At 33.3% G+C, this 18813-nt stretch overlaps 2 protein-coding genes across 2 annotated transcripts in view; one reads left to right on the forward strand and one right to left on the reverse strand.

Moving 5' to 3' along the window:
- LOC129907784 (histone acetyltransferase KAT7) overlaps positions 1 to 5172 on the forward strand; it is a 29956-nt gene extending 24784 nt beyond the window's left edge. The window contains exons 6-7 of the mRNA XM_055984155.1: positions 4801 to 4896; positions 4961 to 5172. Of these exons, the coding sequence (XP_055840130.1) occupies positions 4801 to 4896; positions 4961 to 5077 (213 nt within the window). The 3' untranslated portion in view covers positions 5078 to 5172. The remainder of the gene's footprint in view (positions 1 to 4800; positions 4897 to 4960) is intronic.
- LOC129907785 (glutaminyl-peptide cyclotransferase) overlaps positions 1 to 13450 on the reverse strand; it is a 46923-nt gene extending 33473 nt beyond the window's left edge. Inside the window, exon 1 of the mRNA XM_055984159.1 lies at positions 12813 to 13450. The gene's annotated coding sequence lies outside the window, so the exon portion shown is untranslated. The remainder of the gene's footprint in view (positions 1 to 12812) is intronic.
- Positions 13451 to 18813: the final 5363 nt, after the last annotated feature.

Raw genomic sequence — 18813 nt, forward strand, 5'->3', positions numbered from 1 at the left:
TAAGTACCATGTCTGGCTTATTTAAGGCTTTGTTCACTCAACCGAACAGTTTGATTCATTTTTCAAAGTTAAGAATAAGATCTCTGATGGGCATATAATCAAGGCAGTAACTGCTGCAAGTGAACTTCGAGTTAAAGAGAGTCAAGGAGAGCATTCCCACTCCACAAAAGAATCTCTTAAAATGATCTAGAAAGATTCCTTAATTTTTTTCATCATAAAATATATTTTGTTTATGGATTTGGAAAAATATAAAATCCTGAGCACTTTGTTGAAAACACTAAAAATAGATATTTTGCCGTCCTACAATACAAAAACAGTTTCGAAATAAAGAAACAGTTCCAAAAAACTGCGAAGTCACGAAAAAAAAGTTCAAGACATGACTGATCATTGTAAGGAACCTATTAAAAAGCAAAAATGATGTGAACTTGAGATAGTTATAACGGATGTGAAAAAATTGTGAACAATATTAAATTATTATGGATATTCAAGGAGACGTTTAATACTTCCAAAAAACATAAATAACACTGTTAAATAACATTAAGGCTTATTGTTATGGGGCTCGTAAGCGAAACAATTCTAATCATTTTTATTTAGCTTAATTTTCAGTAAATTGGAGATTTAGTTGGTTTACCTTCGAGTGCCTTCTACAATTTAAGTTCTCAAATGAAGAATACTGTCCTACCTTTCGAAATAATAGCGCAGTTTTTTCCCCCTTTCGAGTAATACGAGTTTAAATGACCCTACACTGAAAAAAAATTACAACTTAAAACTAAAAGATTGCCTTATTGGCACTATTATTTTTATAAAAGACTGACCTAGAGAAATTTTTCAGGAGAAGAAAAAAACGTTCTATTTTCTTTTGATGTGTGTAGCAAAATTTATAAAAAATATATTCTGTAGAACTTTTGCCTAGGTACAGAAAACCGTTTCGTTTTGGAGCGATAGTTCAAAAGATAAAAAATAAAAACGCTTTTTGACTTATCATACTTTGAAAATAAACGGATGTGAAATTAGTTTTAAAATGGGTATATAATTTTGCTTTCATCCTCAGTTTATCAAACAATTGTATATGAGATTAAATTATAATGTTCGGAGTGCTTATTTAACTTTAAAGACGCTTTAAACTTAAGATTTTCAGCCAGTAGTCTAATATAGCATTTACACATAAAGAAGCTGTTGTTTATTTTCAAAAGATGATAAGTTCGGGACTTATCCTGTTTTTGATACTCCTAAAATATTTCGCGTAGCTGTAAAATCGAATACTAGATACTTCATATTTTGAAGACAGGCGCACAGTGCGGCGACCAGTGGAAAAAAGTCAACAAATTTGACCTTCTAAAACCGGTTTTGAAGAATGCTAAATTATAGCCAGATGTCTAACTGTAATTTTTTTTTTGTAAAATGCAACTACAGCAAGCTGCACAACCTCTTAAAGGTAACATGTCAAAAGTAGGCCATTTAGTGATGATTTACGAATAGCTGCACCACGGAGTTAAATTGCTCCAATTTAACCGGTTTTTAATTGGATTGGTAAGAAGGGTAAGCTTAATATATTTTATTGGTTTTTTTTTGCACTCCAAAGTCTTAGATCGTTTTAATAACCGGTAAAGTAACGGTTTATTTCTCACAAAAACAGCTTATTTTCAAAGTTAAGCATCATTTTTGATTCACGTGCATTCATCAAAAAAGTTAATAGGTTATAAAGGAAATACGACCTTTCCAAAAAGGTAACATTCATCCGCGTCCACCCGCGTCCCTGCTAGCTATGACTGATTGTTTCAACCCTTTTTACACACAATTTGTATGAAAAACGCACTTTTTGAGTTATAAAAATAACAATCCTTAGTGTACTTATATGACAAAAACTTATAACCGAAATAAAAAATGTTTTTATACACTATTTACTTGCCATGAGACTAAAAAATAATGTTACAAAAAAAAGATCATACAAATTAGGCTGTTTTGAATTTTTTCCATACTTTGCACTGAATCAACGCACTGTGAGACGTGGTACAAATTTAGTAAAAAAAAACGAATTTTGAAAAAAAAAAAGTGGACTTATCATGTTTTGAAAATAAATGATTCATTTGTGAATCAAAAGTTCCTTTTTTACTATTTTGGCGGAAAAGCTTTAAACGAATTAACGAACAAAGTCTAAGCGGTCATGTCCCAACTCAATAATCAAGATGATTCAAATAACGACGAATATTACTAGAAAATATGAAATCTTTCTGTTGCATACTAGAATCAGATTCATGGAATTCATTTTTTATACCGTTCGACAGGAGGAACCAACCCGACTGAAACAAAAAATGATTGGGAAATACTAATGATCGAAACACTTCAAGGAGATTTTTTGAACAACCAATTGCATCACCTCGAATAAAATGAGTCAAAAGAGAGGTTATAACGAGGCTCGAAATAATACTTACTTTTTAATATTGCAGTGATATTAGAGTTAAAGGAGAATGGGCATTTTGGACGTTGAGCGGCCATTAATAAAATTGGTATCAAATGAAAGGACTATAACTTAGGAAAAACTTTTACTATGGACGTTTCGCAGTATTGCGTTAAGAATGTAAGAAAATGCAGTATTAGTATCATTAATGCATTATTCAATGTATGAACGACAAATTGGTTTATATTTTTATTTGGAACATAAAATATGATGGTCTGTCATTTTCCCTGAGTCTGAAGTCATTACTCTTGAAAATCCGACCAACAGAACTCATAATATAAGATTTTTAAGACAACCACTTCAAGATTTTGTTCGAAAGTTTTCAAACAATTCAAACTAACAAAAAATTGAATAACGAAACTCTCAAAATAGTCTTGAAACTGTTGTTTTAAAATGCTTATAGTTTGGGTTCTAGTGGTTGGATATTCAAGATAAAGGTCTTCAGATTTAGGGAAAATGAGAGAGTATCGTATTTTGCACTTAAAATACACACATAAGATACAACTTTGAGATAATCTGCATAAAGTGTTATATGCAAAAATGCATTTTATCCGTTTTTGGAGTACGTCACAAGGATAAAACTTCTCCACAATATATGTAAACCTTAATTACATAAAAAAATAACAAATTCATTCCTGGCCGTGCAACGTCCACATTCCATACATACTTGCTCATTCTCCTTTGAAAATAAACCAGAAAAACAGCAGAGCTATTAAAAAAAATCCTGAAAATCTACTCGAACCATACTGGTTCATGTCTTAGAATACCAATCACTTTCACTAAGAGCATTGCCAGAATAACCCCAGGAGTGCAAAAATAAAGACTAAAAGAAATACAGATATCAAAATAAGTGTAGTTTTCAAGATTCGACAGAATGACACCTCTTTAGGATGCTTGCAATTTCATCGGATTCAATTATTTCTTCTTAAAGCCTAGTATGCAGATAGCCACTTCACTAAGATTACTTTAGAAATTGATTTTTGACGGTTGTTACTTAAAATTCATTTATGTTAATCGTCTTATTTAAATCTTTTTTACTTCACCAATTTCTAAAACACCTAGTTAAATAATTTTTTTTGAACTCAGCACTTTCATAGTCCTGGAAATTTTGAAACAGTTTCCTGTTTTTATTCTTTATAGAGCTCCTATAGAAATGTTAAAAGTTTTTTTGGTTAGAACATGTATAGTGGATTTAAATTCAACAAACGCTTTGAACGTTTCAAGTCTATACATGACCTTATTTGTTTGGTTGCCAGATAGGTATTACTCTGAGCCTATCTAAGGTTTGCTTAAAGCATCCTGTTTTAGCAGAGTGTTTGTTCCTTTTTTGGCGAGTTCTTTCACCTTATATTTGCTCGGAATGTTTGTGTAACCCGGCACCCATGAGGTGAATTTTGAACTGTTCAGACATCTCCCTTAGAGACGTTCGACCGTGGACTGTGATTGATTTTTTAGAGACAGAGACAAAAGATTTAATTGCCTCATGGCTGTTCGAGAAGATCCGCTTTCCCTGAGCTAATATAGGACTTCCTTAATCGACACAATTTCCACTTTGTCTTTCAATATTCCTCTTCCTACATCTTCATTGAATTTTGAACCTTTAGTGTAGATGGGTAATGAGTCATTATCCAGGATGATACGGTTCTCTCATACGGATGTTGAAGGAATAGAAGTCTCTTGTAGTTCAGCGACATACGTAGGTCCAATACCAAAATTGAATATTAGAAGTCAAGTATTGAAGTATAAAATCACCTAACCTTACCTCTTTCATTTATATCCTTACTACCCCAAACTGTGTGATGAGTATTTGCATCACTTCCAATGAATAGTTCTACTTTCTTTCTCCGCAATCACTGGACGAAGTAATAGGACGATACGATATGATCCAGCATATGCCACTGGTGATCTGCAGTCTAGCGGTTTCAATATCACGATCACTGTAATGAGATAGTAAGAAACGTTTATGATTTTCTTCGCTAGATTGGCAGTATCTTTTCTCACCTCTACCCGGCGAATGAGAATAATCTGTCGTCCCAGATCGTCTCAGAAAGTATTTTGCAATCCAACGTTCATGGATCAGGTCTTTTTTCTCCCGGGCTAAATCAGTCGGAGAAGAAAGGCTATTGTTCCCTTTCGAATTCTGAAGTGGATTAAAATCTGTTGAAACTGTGCTACAACTAAAAAGTTTAGAGCTCCTTTCTACCAAACTCATTTTAACGTTATTTTCGAAAGGCCAATCACATCCGTTTTATTATAAAAAATTACCTTTAAGAAAATAAAAATAGATAATAATATTAATTTGTAATTACATGTCTCAAAATATTTTGCTTGTTTGTTTTTAGGAAATGGCAATTTATTCGTATGACATTGTAAGTACATTGCAAGCCCTTGGAATGATGAAATATTGGAAAGGAAAACATATAGTATTAAAAAAACAGGTAAATTCAAACACCTTCTTTTATTAAAAAAAACTTGTTTAAAAAAAAATTATTTCGATTCCAGGATGTTTTGGATGAATTTGAAGAGCGACTTAGACGCAGAGGGAACTTTCCAAAAATTGATGACAATTGCTTAAGATGGAGTCCATTTGTCCCGCCACAATCTAATAATTCACCTTAATTTATTGTATTTTCGTTTAACGATTGAGTGTAAATGTGTATGTAGTTGATATTTTGAATAAAAAATAAAAAAACAAAAACAAAAAAGGTACCTATGAAAACTCTGTGCGACAAGAACTTTACAGAAAAAAGAATTGAATCTGTAAGTTCCTGCTTACTTAGTCTCTTTCAAACTCAGTCAAAGGGCCATTTTGTTCACACTCGATTATCTTTCAATCAAGGATTTTCCTTGGAATAATCGTTGATTAAGAGATAATCGAGTGTGAACCAAGTGGCCCTAAACGTGTTCAATGAATGCCGAAATATTTGTATTTACTATTTCAGGAACATGGGTTCGTGAATATTATGAACACGTCTTAAAAACTTTCCTCTCTATGTGCTGAGTGTGAAATACATATTTGATATATCGGGGCATACCAAAAATTGTACAAGCCACAGTCACTAGATGAGAAAACTTCTATGGTGCTCAATTCTTACTCGAGTTCTTACTTACAGACCGGATTTAGGATGAAGATAGATAGACAGATCTTTATATAATCAGTTCATAAAGTCATTGAGAAAAACTTGAATTTTTAGTTCAGAATAGGTAGGATGTTAGTACATTAAAGGATACAGAGCTACCGATCTGTGAAACCATTATTCCAAAAGTTCCTTTAGTTCCTGAGAAAATGCTTCTCAAAGTTCAGAATAATGCACAAATTTTAAATGGACTTGACCCATTATTATTCTGAACGCCTTATATGTTTCAAGATTGATTCTTATTTTATGAAAGGTTGTAATTCGGGGGACCAATAAGTTTCAATGGTTTTCCTGACAATCGTTTCAACCTATAAAAGGCTAGATCAATCAAAATATAAGATTAAAATCTGAGGTATACAGATCGTAAAACAATGATCATTCTTTCCCGCAGCATTTCAAATACTACTTGTTGATAAACTTTTATTAATATCAGTAGAACCATTAGCTACAGAACTAAAAAAAATATTTGTCTATTTTGAATTGCTATCCCTCCGCTAATCAAGCTTTTGAAAAATAAATAAATAAACAAATGAAAAATTTGCAGATTTGTTCTAAAAAGATTAAATAACTCACAAATTATATATGGAATGTACATTTTAAGCTAAAACTAGTCTGCTAACTAACAAAACGTATTGAATTTTTAGAGGATTACGTCGTAATCTAAATTATGAATAAGCTTATAAAAACTGAAAATGTATGAAAAATCTAGTCGATTAACACGACACTTGAAGGGTTTTCTCGAAGTCTAAATTTTGATTCAATGTGAATCACCAATATTTTTCTATCTATAGCCCAAGTACTAATTTAATTCAAATCAGTTTAATCATGAACGCAAAAAGATTGCTGTGTTCCTTTTTTTGATTAAAGAAACCATGGAAATCAGTTAATTCATTTATGAGGAAATAGAAGATAGAAGAACAGTTCTAGGATTACCAAAGATAAAGCGTACTTATAGACGCGTGCACTAAATTATGTATTTCAAATGATAACAACATACATAGTTGATTTTCAATGTTCTGAAACTAAGGAACACAGCAATCTTTTTTGCGTTCGACTAGAAATTGATAAGAACACTGATAACTAAATGATAAAATATGTGTTAATTTAATTTTAAATTAAAATTTTTTTCTTTCGGCTCACTAAACTATGTATGTAACATGGCTCAGAAAAAAAATTAAAAAAATGTTTCCATATAAATATCTTGGATGAAAGGGTAATTAGGGAGGGGGGGGGGGGGGGGGTGGTTGCTAGTAACTAGTTATTATATAAATAAAACACTTCCAGTTCAATATACGTAAATTTATTGTATACATGGTTTTTAACCTTCGGCAAGGTTTTACCAATGTAACACACAGGCCATAAGCAGCTATAACGTAGTTTTCCCAAGAATTTCTAGTGAGCCATTTTCTTTGAATATTTGATTTCTTTGGCACATTCATCCAATTATGGGTATACTATTTTAATTTCAAAGAAAAGATTGGTAACTCATGGTATAAAAGGAAAAGGGAACTTTTTATGAAAGTTCTATGATAAGGTGATGAGTAGGTACTTGAATACAATAATGACTAAAACAATTATAGGAAAAGTTAAACAAAAATAAACATGACTAATGCAAAATCAATCGATTTTAAGCAAAGTCGTGAAAAGTGGTGCTCTTAAGTTAGGAACCAAAACGCGATAGCATTAATTGCTTAATTGTTTTAAACAGTAATTCGATATATTGTGTGAGTGGCTATTTGGTTCAATTACTAAAGAAAGTGTTATGAAAGATAATGTTTATTAAAAACTGCTTTAATATTATTGTTTCTATAGTATTACATTCTAACTAATAAAAATGACTTTTATGATTGAGGTTGGTCTTGGAGCAGAGATTCCTGCAAGGCAAAAATGGCATGATAACATTTTTTCATTTAAATGATAATCTATATATGCCTAAATTTCCTAGCAAATCGCACTACCAGTGAGGAAAAATTCAATGAGGAATAAGATTTGAAGCAAAAGCATAGACATAAAAGATCAAAAATAATTTTATTATTTTATCAAAAAAATAAACCAAGTCTTAAAAATTATTTCCATAGAAAAAGAAAAACAAATGTCACACATATGCCATAGTGGCCGCTTAAATTTTAAAAACCAAAATTGATGTAAACCATCGATTTCTGGTCATTTGTGTCATAGTCGATATTTTAGTCTGAGGATATCCACACTCAGAAAAAGTCTACTGGTTTCATAATTAAATTTTTATTTATCATTTGTATGGTCACACAGAGACTGTTTTTAACACTGCGTTTTGGGTATGATTATTTGTGCGTGACAGACTTGCCACCAAATTGGAGTTATTCATTGCTAAGAAATGCTTGCTGACGCTCTCCAAAGCGAAAATTACTACGATACGTGGAAACAATTGCACCGAAAAGTATGAAAATTTCAACGCGACGTCTGCCTTGCGCAACGCCAAGTATCTAGGAATCAACTTTAATGAAATACTGAAATTCAACTCTCTCTCGGTCCTCAAAATATCAACCATGCCTTTCTTCTTCATCACTTTCACCTCTCCTTGAAGACAAAGAAAGGTATTAGGCGCTTCAAAAACTGATCTACTACAATCAGTTTCTTTGACCATTCATCGCCTATAGTTTTCTTGTATATTATGTATATGAAATAATTGGAGTCCAAAATATCTTGCTCTTTGAAAATATGGGATTTTTTTTTAACAAAATTCGATTTACAAACCCACATTATGCTTCGGATAAGAATTATGTAAACACACTTAGTAAGTTTGATTGTTGTTTAGTCACTTCTAAACTTAAACGGTCACTGGGGCGTATGTGTAACTTTTATTTTATAGAATCTGCTTTTTTACATTTTTGTAGTTTTCTTAAGTATAAGAATACTTTTGGACTCTGCAAGTGAAGAGTCACTCAACGCTATTTTTTCAATTAGAGAGAAGTATAAAGGCACTATACAATGTACATCTTAGGGATTGTTGAAGTATAATTTTGCATTTCAAAAACTAAATCTGGAAGTATTAATTAAAGCCTACGTTAACTGATAATATCCTTACAACTCAAACCAAATTCCAGAAAAATAGAATTTGTAATCATATATTTAAACTACCTTCTCTATCACAAAAATATTGATATCAGTTAAAGGCCATACAGTTAATAAAATTGACTTTCTGTGTATTGCTAAACGGTTATTTGAGAAGATTAGTATTTGCTTTGAATTTTTGTTCATTAGCACAAAAGTCACATATGTCACAATGGGCTGATGTGCTTAGTATCAAAAACATACTAATAAGGATCAGAAAAAATATCTAATGTTTTTAGCAAGATCATTAACCTTCAATTTCGAGATAAGCTAAATGCGCATGCATGCAATATTTTAGGGCAGTTTTTTGTTGGACATGATTGATTTGATCAAAGTCACCTGTGAATACTAACATGCATTTTTAAAGGTCTGAAGACCACCACGACTAACTTCTTTCTAAGCTAACTTGTCTAGGGGAAAAAAAGCCATAAACTTCCAATATATTAAGAGATCAGACAAAATCCATCAAAACCATAACGGACATTTGAAGAACAATGCAAAAAAAAAACTTATGTTTAATGTATCTATTAATCTATTTAAGCTGCATTCGATAATGAACTTTAAAGGAACAACAAAAATCATCAAACAAGAAGAACAACAAAAAAAAGTTAAATAATTTGTGGTAAACCTTTCCAATTAGAACTCTGCACACTAACCAACCAACTAACCAACGAACCAAACCAACCTGTGAATAAGAAAAGTCTCTTTCTTTCTATGAAAATACTGTCTGAAAATCATTTTACCGCATCAGACTGTGAAAATCGCGTGATAAATGAAAATGCACCACAAATTGTTTCGGACAACGACGACGTGGTTCAACCAAAAAAACACAAAAAACAAAAAAAAACAAAATAACTAAAACTAACAGAAAAAAAATGTAGAGAAGAAGATCAGCAGCCTTAAAAGCAGCATTAATCATTTACAATTAATGCAATATAATACATTTTTGTCTTTATCGTTTTTAAAAAGAGAACAACTAGCAGTCAGGAGGCAGGTATTGTTATAGTTACGTGTGATGATACTGTTATTGGGGTTTTTTTAGTTCTATAACAAGTAGATTATAACAAATGAGCAATCAGTAATTTTAAATAAGGTTTTTAGCAAACATCTAGATTTTTTTCAAAAAACTGATAAAAGGAGTTATAATCACTTCTTTGAGTGACTGAATCTCCGTTGCAAAGCATTCAAAAGTAATCAAAAGAAAAAAATCTAATAAGTCCGATATTAGATTGAATATTATTATTCATGCTTCTTCAATATAATCTTAACGCTTACGTAAGCACAATATACCTACCAATCTACATTATCATTTTTTTTTTATTAAAAACGAGGTAAATATGTGCATATATACATTTATATTGTAAAATAAAAATAAATCTTTGTGTGAATCATTTTGTGGTTTTGCAGAAAACACGTCCTTCTCAAAAACTAATGAACCCGAATACAAAGGAAGTGGGTATGATTCATATGTAGTATAAAATAATGGTGTGATGTCTTCTTTGTTACTTTCAAACAAACTTGCAAGCACAAGAAAACGTGTGGTATTGACCCTTTTCTTTTTATTTTTGTTCATTGCATTGTTCACTAACCAATCAGTTTTACGACGAGAAGCTCCAACTATAGAATTTCTCTATCTAGTTAATATCTATCTATCTATCTATCTACATATATCTATAGTCTGAGTTTCGGTTCGTTTCGGTTCCTAACCTCCCTAATCCATTTTGATTTACAAGACAGAGTCTTCTTCTATAATTATTATTTGATCTTTTGCAAGGTGAATGCCACTGCCCCACCTAATACAGCAGCTTTTACTCCAATAATGCAGCACTTGGCCCAGGTCCATCTTCTTCTTCTCCGCCAACAATGGTCTCTTCTATCGACTATCTATCTACTACTCTATACACCACAAACAGAACCAGCAAAAAAAAAAGGGTGTGAGAAACTGTGAACCAAAGTTCTTTTTTGCATAGATGTGTATAGAGATGGATGGTAGGTAGTAGTAGTTTTAGTTACCATCAACAACATCAACTCCAACAACGTCTCTGTCAAGTGAAAACGTCTGCCTAAAAAAAAGCTCAATCGCAATCCTCTATACTCTACTACACTATACTGCAAGCAAGATGATGAAAAATATTTCTCTCGCTCTCTTTCTCTCTCTGTCTGTAGGTCTCATCATCCATCAGAAGAGTTCCATTCCATTCAAACATAGGCTGCTTAGCTTAGGTACTACCTATGGTGGCTGCTGAATCCACATCCATCCATCCATCTATCTATCTATCCATCTTACCAACCGACCGCCATCCGTTTATCCTCGGCTACATCGGCATCGGTAAAAATTAGACGACAACTCGCCTCGCTCGCCGCCGCCGCCGCAGTCAAAGAACAATCATACCACACACGTGTCCCTATGTTCACCACCGATACAAAACGCACATAGATGCAGCATCTATTTATACGTTTATACTCTGGTAAAGAAGGAAGGTTATAGAAGAGGACGATATACGATGGATGATGAAGCAAAAGCAAGCATTTGGGAAAATGGGAATATTGTAAAGAAGAATCCCCAACTACTAGCAAAAAAAAAAAGCTTACGATCCTGGTTTGAGTTGTATGCAATTTGCGTCTCTCCGGTGAAGGTTGTCTGGCTGCCTTAAAAACGAAATAAAAAAAAGGGAAAAAAAAAATAAAAACAAAACAACCATGTAAAAGATACATAAAGCCCACATCGTCAAAGCTGTGTGTTGTGTAGCTGTATAAGCAGCAGCAGCAGCAAGCACTCGCGCGAAATTCGGCAGGAGAATGAACACATAAACCATCTCTCTAGACTGATGATGTTTACCATCATGATGATGATGATGAAAATCGATGGGTGTGATGTGGTTGAGATGGTGTACAACACCATTCATATACAAAAAAAATACAAAAAAACCAACACAATCTTCTGCTCTCCCTTCCAATTGTGTAAAAAAGTTTTATTTGGGAAACAGAAATTGAAACAGAAACAGACAAAACATACATCCCCATCACACATTTCCATTATTAAAAAAAACACCATACAGAGAAGAACACAGAACAGAATACAGAACATCACATCACACAAAAATGACTAAGAGGTTTTTATTCGGATATCGTTAGCGAGTCGAGGTCTTCAAGTAGCGCTCTGTCGATTCTTAACTCCATTCGCAATCGGATTTTGGAGAAGCAGCGTGTGTTCGCGTTCTCTTGGTACTATCATCAAAAATTTCTTTTTTTTTTAGTGTTGATTGGTGTTTGGAGAAGGAAAAAAGTGAATAAAATAATTTCAAGACATCATTCGGGATTGGAATCGCTATATATTAAAAAAATCGGAATCTTTCGAAAAAGGACGACGTTAACGATACTTCGAAAAACGTTCGGAATTTGAAGAGCATTTTTGTCTAGTATACTCGAATAGTGTAACAAATACCGGTATGGTACAAATGGTCTTAGATTTGACAAAATAGAGTGCAAAAGCTTTTTGTCGTCGACATGGGTCAACCCTGTCACTGCTGATTGCCGGCTCATTATTATTTTGTTTGTATCTTTAACCAATACACAAACACATAGAGATAGACAGACTACACACACATATACACAAAAAGGCTTATGTACTCTGCTGATTTTTAACTACTTAAAAAAAACTCTCATGCGGGGAACGCAATTTTTTTTTTTTTTGAATGTGTTTTACAAAAGTTTTGGCTGCGCACATACCATATACTTAAAAACTCAAGTCACAGGCACAAGGCACAATCACAAGCAAAGGCAAAGGCATGCAAACTTTGTCGTCTTCGTGTGGTAGTCGTCGTCCTCGCTATCGTTGTCGTCGTCATAGTCATTGTCGACGTTTGTCTTCCGTCTGCCTGCATTGAGGATAGGATGACTATCACATAGCTCCGAATGGCTAGGAACGATGTTCATTTTGAGAAAGTTGGCTGAAGCTGGACAGTGTCACAGCAGTAGTGATCAGCAAACCAACAACTGGGGTGGTTATCATAAGACATTTACAAGAAGATTCAAGTTTTTTTTTTTTCTTTCTAAAATTCAAATAGTTTTTGTGAATAAAAAAAAGTTTTCGTGGTTTTAAATTCATAAATCGAAATTATACTCACCTCCGAGTATCAAATCGTAGTCGCTCTACCCGAGTGTAGAGTTGATCACGTCGTCATCGTCGTTGGTCGCTTCGCCGGTCGTCGCGTTTAATTCTCACTTCATTCTCTTTCACAACTTTCGTCATCTTGGTAGACGTGTACGTTCCATCGTTTTGGTTTTTTTTTCGTTAGCTGCTTCCCGGCTCTCACCCATTCCAAATCCTCTGCTCTAAACCAGCCAGCGCCAACAGTGCCGCGCCGCGCCAGAGCCATAGCCACCGCCGCCCCTGTGCATGTATGTATTATAGTATAGGCGACACAGAGTCAGTCAGAGTACATATATCATATTGCCGCCACCGCCGTTGCCTCTCTGCCTCTGCCGACAACACCGACGGACGAAAGCTTTTTTTCATATTTCATGCACAGGCACAAGCAAAGGCACACTACACAATAAAGAAAGACACTCGAAGTGAACTCCTTGACGGTGTGCATACTCATTTGAACGGCGACAGCCGGTCGAATTGGTTTGGATAGAAATTCTGTGCTGTGTGTTCTCCTTAAATAAAATATAAACTTTTTTTTGAATTGAACTGAACTGCTGCTGATATACTCCCCAGTGTGTAATTTTTTTTTTTTTGTTCATACTTTTAACTTTTTATGTGTGATTAATAATTAATTTATATTTAATCAAAATCTGAAAAAAATAAAATAATAAAACAATTAAATTAAATAAAAAATTAAAAATTAAAAAAAAAGTGATGAAAGAGACACTCGTGCGTATGTGTAACATGTGAAAAGTATTTTTTTTTTTTAATTTGCAAAAAAAAAAGTTTATTCAAAGACTTTTTGGTATTTATTTTTAGCTTTTTTTTTTATAAAAAAAAATTCTATACATCTACTTTAACTATATAAATTATTTTTTCTTATTTTTTTTGAATTTTTGAATTTTTTTTTCAATTCTTTTTCGTGGTATATATGACGTAAATGTTGAGGTATGTGAAAGTTATTTCCGGTACACAGAGAGAGACCATATAGTATAGCTTCTTCTCGCAGCGCACAATAATTATTATTGTTGGGATATAATTTTTCATTTTTAAAAATAAAATTAAAATTTCAAAAAAAAAATCAAATTTCAAACTCGAATTTCGAACATTCGAGAGATAAGAGAAGCCAGCTGGTGTATAGTGTGCTCCTATAATATATAATGATTACACTTGGTTTTCCAGATGATGATATATGATGGATGATTATATTAGTTTTAAGGTCATTTAAAAAAAAAATCGTGCGTATAGAAACTTTTCAAAAAAAAAAAGCTTAGTATAGTTTTGTCATATCTCTCATGATGATAGTTTTTGCATGGCATTGCTATGAAAGTAGACATTGTCGGCAAAAAAAAAAACGTATACAGCTGTTTTGTAAATGAACTCTCGTATTAGTCGTGTCTATGGAAGGGCGATGAAGAAGTAGACGACCCCGGTCACATGGAATGGAATAAGCCACACAAAAATTCGCACACTGCACATATAGGTGTATCTCGTGTGATGGTGACTGTGACTATGCTTGTGTAGCTTTTATATTTTTTTTAGAGCTTTTCCTTCATAGAATGACAAGACCAAGACTACCATATAGCCAAATACTATCTATCTTGGCAAAAAAAAAAAAATACTTTGTTTCGTGGCCGCAAAATTTGGCTCTCTTCTCTCTATGCCTCTTGGTCGTCGCTCTTAAAACATATTTCAAGAAAGCCGGTAAGATAGAGATTGTTGGTTTGGTGCAAACGTTATCGTTTGGTGTAAGTTAGGTAGTGCAAACTACTAAAAATGCTGCAAATTTACAGCTCATTGCAATTTAATTGCCTATTTCACACACATCGTCTACTGACTGGCTTCTAATTGAATTACCAGACCATATCATATGAAATTCTTTTTCCTCACGAAGAACGCATTTCGTCAGATATTTCTTTTACAAGAGCTTCTTCGTCTTCTTCTTGGTCGTCGTCAGTCAAAAAAAAAAATCTTTTTTTATAATTTTCTTGTCGTTCGTTTATTTTTCTCTTGCCACCGCCTATAGGATTCAGATTCAGATTGGGATTCACACTCGAAAACGTTCGTTCTGTAATAATTGTATGAATGTGGTTTTATATGTATGTAAGTGTGTGACTGTTTTGTATGTGTGTGGATGGTGTGGATCTGCCCCACCCAAAGGTATTTTCGCGAAAATTATTCATTTGTCATTGTTCATTTGTTAGTAGTGCCTACTACTTTACTCTACTCTACTCCACTCTACTAAAGCTATACACAAATACCATTTTAAAGAGATCTGGAGACGACGACCCGCGCGCCGGCTGGTGGTGGAAGTCGTCGCCGGCTGTCCGTCGGTATCGGTTAGTTAGTTAGTTGTCGGAATGGCAAAAAAAGCTTATCAGTGAAGCTTTTTTGCATGAGTAATTAGCAAGTTTATGTGCTCTGTCTGTTCTGTTGGTCGTTGTCGTCGTCGTTTGTATGAATGTAGTTGGGCACGTGTTATATGAATGTATTTTATAGCGATCGCGTTGAGGTTTTTTTTATTTTTGCTTAAATGTGTGCGACGACGACGAAGCTCGATCATCTTAAGTCTTTTTTTGTTTTATTTTATTTCATTTTACTGCTGCCAGCAGAGTCCCACTTGGCAACAACGTGGTTCGTGGTTCTGTGCACGACCAACAACCGACACAACCATGGTTTTGGAATTCTCTTTTCCATCCTCTACGTCGTCGTCGGTCTTCGTTGTCGTCGTTGGTATAGAGTGTAGGTACCTATACTCTTTTATTTTATTTTTCAAAAGAAAAAGAAAGGAAGGAACTAATGAAATGAAAAAAATCTCAATATTTGCTCATCCATTTTTTGACAAAAAAGAATTTCATAAAAAAAATTAAGCAGGGTAGAGCAAAATTAGACACATGTGTGGACCTGAAAAGTTCTACTTATGATTTTTTTTTTTTTTTTTCTTGGGCGATCATTTTATTTTTTGTCATCGTCATCATCATCAGCTGACACAATAGGTTAGATTGTAGGTATAGAGCAAATATAAGTACCTAAATACTGGTATGTGCGAAAGTAAACAGTGCGGTTTTTCCTGCTGCTGCTGGTTTGCTTATGTGCTTGATCGAGAAGATCTATTTTTAAAAGAAGAGGTATCTTCAACCCTATTATAACCAACCCAACAACAACCTACGTGATGTTGCGAGAATATATACGAGTTCCCAGGTCGTCGTAGTCTTCGCCATTGTCGTCTTCGTCGTCGTTTTCATGTTGAATCCTGTACATTTCTTCTTTTTTATTTCTGCAACAGGTTTTTTTTTTGCATTTTTTTTTTGTAGTCTTGGTGGACAATTGGAATTGAATGGATGTGGTTCGGGTTTGGGTTCGGGTTCGGGAAAGAAATTGGATGAAAAGTTTTTCATTTTTTTGAAATGACATCATCGTTGTCGATAAATTTATGACAAATGCTACAGTAATCCATTGATTCTGTAGAAATGCTGCCCTCCTCTGCTGATGGATGGATGAATAGAAATGAGTGAGTTTGTGTTATCTTGTCTTGGTTGTGTGTTGGCTCTGAGTGTCACGCATTATTTTATATTAAAGCACTTGGCTGTCATTGTCATATAGCAATTCCAATACCACCCCCTTTCCCCCTCCTCTTTTTTTTAAATATTTATTTTGCCAAATCAAACGCACTGTATAGAGAGTGGTACGATATATGCACATATACGGTCATGCGACGACAAGTATTGCCTGCGAAATCGGCATACGTGTGGGTACAAAGTCAACATACGGCGACGAACGACGAGTTTTTTTTTTCTTTTTGGATCTTTTTTGCATTTTTTTATAATTTTTTTTTTATTTGTGTTTTATTTCCACACAAAGACATTCATTCGCCACGAATATGATTTGATTTTATTTAAGTTTTTTTTTATTTTTTTATATGGCGCATGTAATAATGCGAGGTTTGTTGGTTTTGAATTTGTTCCTATGGAAAAGACAGCAGACGAATAATAATAATAAAAAAAAAATAAAGCTCTTTAAAAGGTAGTTACCATGAGGCTTGTATGAGACGAGAGAGTTAGTGTTAAGTTGTTGTGTGGTTGTGTAAAGTTGTCGAGATCGTTCACCTTAAGTATATTCATGTAGAGCTACCACAAGGTCGTTTCCTTTTTTCACGAACAAGAATTGATAAAGAGGAAAGAAAAAAAAACGAGTGTTATGTCTTTTCCCTTTCTCCTTTTAGTAATCTTGTTTTATTTTTTATTTAACTTCTTTTTGTGAGATAATCCTTTTTAAATAAATTTAATATATATTTTTTAAATATATTTTCAGGATGCTGCAAAATAATTGCACTTTAAAAAATAAAATAAAAATATTATATAAATCCTAATACTTTGCGCGCTAATCAGAGACCGGGGCTGAGATAGCATTTAAATATTAAAAAGCAGTCAGGTACCTGAAGTAGCGCGCGGAGTGCTAGATTAAAATCATCAATTAAATTTAATGAGTTACATTTACAGAGTATTTTTGAAAGAAAATATGCTTCCTTCTCCCCAGTGACTATCCAAACACACAAATAAACACACACAGAAACTATCCTAGTTATCCTCCTTTTCTTTGAGAACAAAACCAAAAAATCTATCCCATGTCTATTGTACTTCATCAGGTGCTCTGGTGAATATGAAACCCGGCACATGTTGAAGTACATTCAATATGAGGATTATTTTCTACTGTTTTTTATTTGATTGTTATAAAGTTTTAATTTAATATTATTTTATTCATTTTTAATATTTTTTGAATTAATAAATCTTCACTAATTAATTATTTTTATGTAAAATAGGTGAAATATTGATGGAGCAGCTTTATACCGAAGCAAGCTAAATTTGAAGAAAAAACGAGAAAGCAGTTATCAATTTTATAAACTTGTAAAAATTGTAATGAATAAAATATTTTTTTATTTATTTATCTATCGAGTTTTCTGTTACAGATATTATTTAACGATTACTAACAATTTTCTTTCCGCCACTTCACTCATTTTGCTATGAGGAAAAAGTTTAAGGAAAACTAATTTATCTGTTTATGAATTCAGTACTTAGAACGTTCTCTTATGTTCCTTGGTGACACAAGCGACTTTCTTCTTGGAACACATAACGAAGGGGCACATGTGTTTATGTAGCCGTTACACCAAATTCGTCTTCAATTTTTTGATTTATAGCTCTAGACTTTTTGTAGTGATAATTTCTACCATTGCTCTATCCATAGCTATGGTTGTTTTCCGGGGTCGTTTGTTTCTTATGGTATTGATGTAGATAGTAGTCTTTTAGTAGTCTCGCAAGCCAACTTGCTTATTACGCATTACAGTGGACTGCAATGGTTTGATACCAAAACTTATGAACCTTTGAGTAATAAAATGAATTTTGAAAAGAATCCTAATAAAATTAATGGTGGTCTTAACAAACAAGCAACTCAGGGACAGCAGCCCAAACGGCTTGAGAAAGTCCAATATCTATTTTGTCGCGTTGAAGGAGACTTACATAAAGCTATCCGATAGCTTTTTATTGTTATAAACAATGTTAAAAATTAGCAAAGAAACGAACCATTTTCAGTCAAAAAATAATCTGAAGGTATCCGAGAATTTCTGGTATACCTGAGGTATCCGAGTGATCAGTTGATAAACATTATGGCCTTTTTTATTTTAATTGCTTTTCGCGCGTTTTATTCAGCTTGAAAATAAAATAAATGCACAAAAAATAAAGTCAAATCGATTGTACTAGAGCAAGATCCCAGGGCCGCCAGACATTACTTATTTTCTCAAGAAAAAAATGTATGGAATTACGTAGTGCTAGGACATACTATTAGTGTATGGATACTGGCTATCTTGTGCCGACGGCCATTTTACCACTAACAGGTGCTAAAGGTACGAAAAATACGTAGTTACTTTTCTTATTTTCTCAAGGCTGATTTTTATACAGGGTGTCCCAAAAGTAATGGATCAAACG

This window comes from Episyrphus balteatus, chromosome 1, assembly GCF_945859705.1.
Source record: "Episyrphus balteatus chromosome 1, idEpiBalt1.1, whole genome shotgun sequence".
Lineage (NCBI taxonomy): Eukaryota > Metazoa > Arthropoda > Insecta > Diptera > Syrphidae > Episyrphus > Episyrphus balteatus.